At 43.9% G+C, this 8,342-nt stretch overlaps 1 protein-coding gene across 1 annotated transcript; it reads right to left on the reverse strand.

Annotated features, from left to right (window-relative positions):
• Nucleotides 1-287: 287 nt before the first annotated feature.
• On the reverse strand, nucleotides 288-8,078 carry LOC108412872 (induced myeloid leukemia cell differentiation protein Mcl-1 homolog). Its single transcript, XM_017685107.2, has 5 exons — nucleotides 7,842-8,078; nucleotides 5,811-5,876; nucleotides 4,589-4,831; nucleotides 3,767-4,017; nucleotides 288-1,401 (listed from the first exon to the last, which is right to left on the reverse strand). Exons 1-5 carry the CDS (start codon nucleotides 7,963-7,965, stop codon nucleotides 1,273-1,275), a joined length of 813 nt encoding a protein of 270 aa, XP_017540596.2. The 5' UTR covers nucleotides 7,966-8,078; the 3' UTR covers nucleotides 288-1,272.
• Nucleotides 8,079-8,342: the final 264 nt, after the last annotated feature.

An 8,342-nucleotide genomic window follows, 5' to 3' on the forward strand; every position in this document is an offset into this window, starting at 1 on the left:
TTTGTCGATTTTAATTTTTTGACATAATTTGAAAATGCATGTTGGCCTTTACATTGGGTACAAATTTCATGAAGGAAGGACCAAAATAAACAGCCAAAAATGACTTGGAAAAAACTCTGGTTCCATTGACTTACATTGAAAGTAAAGCAGGTTTTTTCCCTCTCCTGTAAAGTTACCGTTCTGGAGATAGGAGGTTTTGTTCCATAACTGTAAACATTTACATGCCCAGGGTCAGAGAAACTGTACTGCAGCTGTAAAGAACTGTAATGAATGTTTTTGTGCTGATGTTTACTGTTTATCAATGATCATATTTATTCTGTTGAATGATGTTTTAGGTGTACAGGTTGAAAATCTTAACTGGTTCCAACATCATAGATTTACACTGAATTGACTGTGCTTTGAATTCTGGTTCTAGAGTTCTAGATAAGGCATTTCTGTTTTCACCGGTAACAGAAACGCATAGCTTGCTCTTGTAAATATTCATTAAGAAATATAATGGATTTATGAGTTTAATTAGTTGTATTTCATAAATCAATGTGTAAAATGATTAAGTTAAAATGTGAATGTGTTGGGTGGTGATGTCCTGTCTCTTTAAAGGACTTCAGAGATTTGACAAAAAGATCACTAAATAAACATCAGTCGGTAATCAGATTCTGTTCTTCAATCTGTCACCACATTCTGAATGTTTATATTGCTGTAATATGACAGTCACTGAACACAACTGTTTTACTATCCTACAGGGCTATAAGCCTAAATAAGCCTAACATTAATGCTTTGACCTGAGACGGAGAGAAGGTTTAACTACACCTGTCCAGTGTAGTTGCCTATTAGCATGTTGCCTTATTTAGCGCTACACCTATGGGTTAAGAGTCCTAGCCTAGCCTAGCTAAATGTTAATGCTAAAGATTCAGGCTAACGGTTTCACTCAGCGTAGCAGAAACGGAAAAAGTAGGTTGTTGGTTAGTGTAGTGGGTAACACCTCTGCCTTCTACGCTGTAGACTGGGGTTCAATCCTGACCAGGGCAGCACCCTGCACTATACCAATAAGGGTCCTTGGGCAAGACTCCTAACACCACCTTCGCTCAACTGTGTGAAATGATCAAATTGTAAGTCACTCTGGATAAGAGCGTCAGCCAAATGCCGTAAATGTAAAAATAACAGTCCAGCTAAATTCTGCTGGTATGACCAGTTATATCAAAGGAGTTCTCCAAGGCTTTTCCAGACCAGCATGCACTGAATGTAGTCATGTTAACTGCGTTTGACCACGCCCCTTCAGCGCATCAGCAGTGATATCCCCACCCCCACCCCCCCACCGATTACAAAGCTCATCAAAGCGTTCCACACACAGCTCTCAGGGTGGTCCTCGCGGTGGTCCTCGCGGAAGAACTCAACAAAGCCAGCCTGAAACACAACCACGACACATTCATTACTAATGGAGACCTGGGAACAAGGATAAAGGTGTGGAAAAGTGGGCGACACTGGCATAATTACCTTTTTAAGTTAAAGGAAGTAAACAACTGTGCTGATGGTGCAAAGTTACTTTATTTTTTACTATATTAAAAACGAGTGACTGTGACATGCAGAGGTTTGGACACCCTCCTGAGTCAGTAACACAAATTTGGCAGGTATCAGTTTCCAAACATTCCTACAGCCAGCAGGAGCCTTTCTGTTCCTAATTAATATTCACAGTGGAAGATGAGCTCGGCTAGGTTATGGGGCAATATAGTCACCAAAAAAGCACAGTTTGACTGGGCCGGCAGAGTCTTCACCATGGTAGCAGAATATGACTGGGCCAGGAGCTGCAAAGCTCCTGACATTAGTACTGGATTTTACTGGTCTGAGAGCTCTGAGACCGTTTACCGTGGAAGGGGAGTTTTACTGGTCTGAGAGCTCTGAGACCGTTTACCATGGAAGGGGAGTTTTACTGGTCTGAGAGCTCTGAGACCGTTTACCATGGAAGGGGAGTTTAACTGGTCTGAGAGCTCTGAGACCGTTTACCGTGGAAGGGGAGTTTAACTGGTCTGAGAGCTCTGAGACCGTTTACCGTGGAAGGGGAGTTTAACTGGTCTGAGAGCTCTGAGACCATTTACCGTGGAAGGGGAGTTTAACTGGTCTGAGAGCTCTGAGACCGTTTACCATGGAAGGGGAGTTTAACTGGTCTGAGAGCCCTGAGACCGTTTACCATGGAAGGGGAGTTTAACTGGTCTGAGAGCCCTGAGACCGTTTACCATGGAAGGGGAGTTTAACTGGTCTGAGAGCCCTGAGACCGTTTACCATGGAAGGGGAGTTTAACTGGTCTGAGAGCCCTGAGACCGTTTACCATGGAAGGGGAGTTTTACTGGTCTGAGAGCTCTGAGACCATTTACCATGGAAGGGGAGTTTAACTGGTCTGAGAGCTCTGAGACCGTTTACCGTGGAAGGGGAGTTTAACTGGTCTGAGAGCCCTGAGACCGTTTACCATGGAAGGGGAGTTTAACTGGTCTGAGAGCTCTGAGACCGTTTACCATGGAAGGGGAGTTTAACTGGTCTGAGAGCCCTGAGACCGTTTACCATGGAAGGGGAGTTTAACTGGTCTGAGAGCTCTGAGACCGTTTACCATGGAAGGGGAGTTTAACTGGTCTGAGAGCTCTGAGACCGTTTACCATGGAAGGGGAGTTTAACTGGTCTGAGAGCTCTGAGACCGTTTACCATGGAAGGGGAGTTTAACTGGTCTGAGAGCCCTGAGACCGTTTACCGTGGAAGGGGAGTTTAACTGGTCTGAGAGCTCTGAGACCGTTTACCGTGGAAGGGGAGTTTAACTGGTCTGAGAGCTCTGAGACCGTTTACCGTGGAAGGGGAGTTTAACTGGTCTGAGAGCTCTGAGACCGTTTACCGTGGAAGGGGAGTTTAACTGGTCTGAGAGCTCTGAGACCGTTTACCGTGGAAGGGGAGTTTAACTGGTCTGAGAGCTCTGAGACCGTTTACCATGGAAGGGGAGTTTAACTGGTCTGAGAGCTCTGAGACCGTTTACCATGGAAGGGGAGTTTAACTGGTCTGAGAGCTCTGAGACCGTTTACCATGGAAGGGGAGTTTAACTGGTCTGAGAGCCCTGAGACCGTTTACCATGGAAGGGGAGTTTAACTGGTCTGAGAGCTCTGAGACCGTTTACCATGGAAGGGGAGTTTAACTGGTCTGAGAGCTCTGAGACCGTTTACCATGGAAGGGGAGTTTAACTGGTCTGAGAGCTCTGAGACCGTTTACCATGGAAGGGGAGTTTAACTGGTCTGAGAGCTCTGAGACCGTTTACCGTGGAAGGGGAGTTTAACTGGTCTGAGAGCCCTGAGACCGTTTACCATGGAAGGGGAGTTTTACTGGTCTGAGAGCTCTGAGACCGTTTACCATGGAAGGGGAGTTTTACTGGGACAAAAACCCCAAGACTCTTTATTGTGGGGCTCAGAGCCTTTTCCCTGTAGAAGTGCAGTTCACGGTGATGACAGAGTTTGAAAGTTCTGGGAGATTCTTCACTGTGCATGAGTTTACATGCGCTGCGAGACACATCACTGCAGAGTTTGACTGGACTGAAAACAGCGAGACTCTTCGGTTTGAAAATGAGTTGGGTGGCATTGCAATTAGGACATTTTTTCTCTTTTCTTTTCAACGTCATTGGATTCTGTACCTCTAATAAATTTTGAAACCTCATTTTTGAGGTTACCATTACCATTCCTTGGTGATTTGAGCCAAAGAAGTAGTAGGAAGAAAGAACTAGTATTCTGGATGCTGGACTCACCCAGGCTTTGTTGTTGATGAGCCACTGTCGCTGGTCTGTACTGAGGTACATTGAGATGTGTTGTATGACGTTCTCCACACACTGCTCTCTGCCCACCTCCTTCAGCCACTCACAGACCACCGCACCCAACGCCACCAGACTGGCAATCCGCCCCCAGTTGGTGATCCCATCATCAAACAGGGTCTTCGCCACGCTGCTAATAAATTCCATGCTATCGTCTTGCTGCTCCAAACACAATCGCTGGACCATACCTGAGGAGAAACACATCAACACCCAACATACGGAGGGGTTATCATCAATAACAATAACCAAGCAGTTACCGTAAATACGCCAAATAAGCATCCAACCACGAACATCCATACAGCTTCATTTTAAAAGTAATTCCTTTATTCATACAAGTTTCAGTCTGACTTTAAACAACACTTTAACCCCTAGTGGCCAAAATCCACTTGGACATTTTATTCAATAAATCAAAGTCAATATTAGTTTCTCTGTAAATCTGATCACATGAATTTCTCTCTGTATTGGAAATATTATTGAGCTGCTAGCAATCAATGAGGCATTAAAGGGGAGGGCTGAGAACCCCCTGCTGTGAAAAACTATTCACACCTCTCATCAAAGACACTTGTCTAAAAAAAAACTGCAGCTTTATTTTTCACATCAATCAAATGAAGCACAAACACAATAAAAACACTTTTATAAATGGCTTTCTTTCTTGCGCCTGTAATGTGGAGAAATATACTCTGCACAGAAACACGTCCCTTTGACTTCTTCTATGGACACCAGTCCAGGTCTACTATAAATAGTCGGACACAGACTGACCGCTGTAGGCAACACTGTGTTTGTGGAGCATCCCCTCCACCACTCTGCTCAGCGTGTCCGAGGCTGGGTGCTGGTTTCGGCTCCTGTATCCCTGGTAAAAATCCCCGATGATGCAGAGGGTCTCCTCCTCCAGCCTGACTCGGCCCTTTGGTTTCGGTTTAATCAGCACGGTCACCTCTCCGTCACACAGGCTGATGGTGGTTTGCTCCTTGGTGCTGCTAATGCTAATGCTGTTGACCTGGACTGCAGAAACACAGCAGAGCAGCCTTTATGAAGAGAGGCAGGGCAGCTGCGCTACTCATATTCAACACAGAGCTAAGCATGAACATTTCTAGGCAGCAGGAGCCGGGAATGGGACGTTTTTTGGAGGGGAAAAGATGCCCTACAATTTTTCTCCTGTCTTTTTATTTAATGAGAATTAATTAAGGTTTTAATTAAATCCTCTTATTCTTATAGGTTCAAACACACAGTGACTGGAAACCCTCTTACAACACCAGTTCCAGTGAAGTTGGGACGTTGTGTAAAACATAAATAAACACTGAGACTGAGACCATTTACAAAATCAAATTCAAAATGAGTGAATATTTACAAAAAACAATAAAGTTTATCTGTTTGAACATTAAATATCTCGTCTTTGTAGTGAGTTCAATTGAATATCGGGTGAAAAGGATTTGTAAATCATCGTATTCTGTTTTTATTTATATTTTACACAACGTCCCAACTTCACTGGAGTTGCGGTTGTATAATAGCTGAGATTGTCTTTACTAGTCTTAGTAGTGATATTCTGCCTTAAACAAACCATGCAGACCAAACAGTCGCTTATACAGACATGAAGGTACACTGGATTTTACTCGGTAGATACTCAGACAAGTTTATCTTTATCGGATTACAGGTGGTGCCTAAGTGTAGAAGATGTGCTGGTGGTCCACATCGTTTTGCTGATCTGTCCTGTTTACAAAGTCAGGGGCAGCCCCAGATTCTGAAGTGTGTTCATTTTATGTCTAATAATAATGAAACTAGCTCAGAAAGCAATGACACCATGAATGTGACCAAGGCTGGTCCAAATATACTGATGCACTACTCAGCATCAAAACGCCGGGTGGAGTGTTCAGACACCAAAGCCTGGTGCTGCACTTTAGGTTTACATTCAAAAGCTTTAGAATGAGAACTACTAGATAGTGTGATGCCTGATGATTGATGGCATCGATGGTACAGCTGTTACCGTGAGTGAGTTCAGGAGCAGCAGGAGAACCCGTCTGAGCTGAGCTGGAACTGGAACCTCCCTGACCTGGAGAGAAAACAGTACCCTGAATAAATCAAAGCCGGAATGTGTTCACATTACAGGAAGGATGAAAGGAAAGGAAACTGTAGTGTTAACGCTTTTAACACTGTGAGTAACAGAAAGTAGTAACTCACTGGTTGTGTAAAAGTTTGGACACCCTACTAGGTCAGTACTTGGTTACACCCCCTGTGGCAGATATCACAGCTCGCAGGAGCTATTAGGATTTCTACTCTTCTTTTCTGCTTGTATTTATTCAGTATTCTCAGGCAGCCTTACAATCACAGCATGTCTAAATCTACCCACTGATGTCCAATTCTGACCAAGTCAGGTGACTTTGAGGGCCATTCCAAAAGCTTCGGCTTGCTTCGCTTGTAGTAGTCCATTAGGGATTGTGCAGTGTCCCTCCTTCATCCGTCTGTCCGGCCGTCTGGGTCGGTCGGTTGGTCGAGGAGCCAAGAGCCAAAAGGGGAACCCATCCTCCTCTGGACCGGACAGCGAACAATAATTCATCATAAATAAATTCATGGTCAGATCCTCAGGAAGCTGCTCCGAGTAGCTTGTGGTTATGAACGTGAGCGCAAGGTTGGAAGAGCCAGAGAATTTATAACATTATATGTCAGATAACAATTCCTGACCCGTCTAAGCAGCAATACGCAGCCAATCAAAGCCTAGAGATTTAATTCTGTTCAGAGACTGTACGAATGGAAGGGTGTCCAAACTTTTGCACATGCCACAATGATTATTATAATGTTTTATTTTTTTCATTTATATGAAATATAAATAAACATCAATTATGAAAGTATCTGCACATTAAAATTTGAATTAAAATTCCAAAATAGTTTATTTCTATTCACTTGCCAGGGGTTCTCAAACTTTTGCATTCAGCTGAACCATCTCAAAATAAACAAACAAACAAACAAACAAACAAATAGATTATTAATAAATTATAGCCACTTGTGTACGTATGTGTAGTAAATTAATGCTGATGACGGCACTTCCACCTACAGCTAATCAGAACGTGGTGAATATGAATTCAGACGATGACGCGGTCCCTCATACCATCATATACTGAGATACGTAATAACGTAGCATCTCCAGCATTGACTGGACAGCTCGCCCTGACGATCTCCTGCCCCCGTCTATAGGAAACGATGCTGCGTTTGGCCGAACTGATGGATTAGTTTGCTTCCTTTAACCCAGTGTGAACAGAGCAAACTGAATGATTTTGGAATATTAAGGCTGATATTTTCTTGTTAATGTGACACAATATTTTTGTCAAGATGTAAATGTGTCCGATTTCACTGAATGGCTCATTTTCATCTGCAGTCAATGGAAAGGCTAAAGTTAAACAATGCGTCAGAAACAAAAATCACAAAGCCTCATTAAAAAAAGAGTTAATTATAAAACCCGTTAATCTGAGCCCATAAAAACACAAACGCGCAAAAGAAGCGAACCATACTTTTACAAATATACAAAACAAGCCCTGAAATTAAAACTTCTTTTAGCAGATTTGAAATTCCAGTCCTGACCGAAAACCTAGACTGACCGAAATCAGGTTTCCTTCATGAAGTTAAGTGGTAGTGATGTTCTGGCTCTTGCTGACCGGCGTTTGAGAATTGAAGCAGATGTTTCCAGCTTTAAAAACAGGCGTAACTAAGACAACACAATGACGAGGTCAGTGTGTCTTCTTATCTGAGACTGTCAAGGCTTGTTTACAGGGTGTTGACTCAGGAAGTCACAGTGGGATTCCCCTGAGGAGGAACAGCGAGGCAGGGGCGACGAGTCACTGCATGCGATGACTTTCTCTTTTACCCACTAACCTGGTCTCCCATTGGCCTGCGGTAACGTCTTGTGTATATAATATATATGATATACACATTATATAATATATACCAGCCTGTAATGTAGGGTTAGTTACGCTGAGTTGTAACGCACCGCTTCATAACCTGCTCCTCACCTGAGGCCACTCACCTCCGTGTATGAGGTATATCAGTGTGACTGGACCTCCAAAAGAACTTCCATGGAGAACCGGAGCACAGATACTGCCTCCAGGCTGAGCTGCCATGTTGATCTGAACTCCACCGTGAGCTTCCATCTTCTACCTTTCCTTCATCAACTAAACTCAGGCTGCTGAACCTTCAGGAGAAACTTCTGCTCTTCAACAAACACTCTTTGTCTTTTTCCCTGTTCTATGGTGGTTGGCAGTTCAGCTTAGGGGGCAGTACTGACACCTGCTGACTGGAGTGAGAAGGGACGACCTAAGGATTCAGAAAATAATAATGGAATGAGGACCATAACCAGCTTCAGGTCCAGCAACAACGGAGGAGTAGAGGTCAACAGTAGAGGTTCTTTAACAGATTTGACACTGCAGGCTCTGCCCCCCCCCAGCCTGACTCCTCTGCTGCCGGTCCTCAGCAGACCATACCACTCATCTGTTTACGCTCACCTGGATAAGCCAGCCAGCTCTGTGAG

Source organism: Pygocentrus nattereri, chromosome 11 (assembly GCF_015220715.1).
Source record: "Pygocentrus nattereri isolate fPygNat1 chromosome 11, fPygNat1.pri, whole genome shotgun sequence".
In the NCBI taxonomy this organism is placed as follows: domain Eukaryota; kingdom Metazoa; phylum Chordata; class Actinopteri; order Characiformes; family Serrasalmidae; genus Pygocentrus; species Pygocentrus nattereri.

Bases quoted from the DNA above. Each gene is read 5' to 3' on its own strand.
- LOC108412872 (XM_017685107.2), bottom strand. From the start codon at position 7,965: ATGGAAGCTCACGGTGGAGTTCAGATCAACATGGCAGCTCAGCCTGGA. The intron at 4,832-5,810 runs GTAACAGCTGTA...GTGTTTCTGCAG, and splicing joins TGCTCCTGAACTCACTCACG to TCCAGGTCAACAGCATTAGC. The intron at 1,402-3,766 runs GTGAGTCCAGCA...GTTGTGTTTCAG, and splicing joins TCATCAACAACAAAGCCTGG to GCTGGCTTTGTTGAGTTCTT.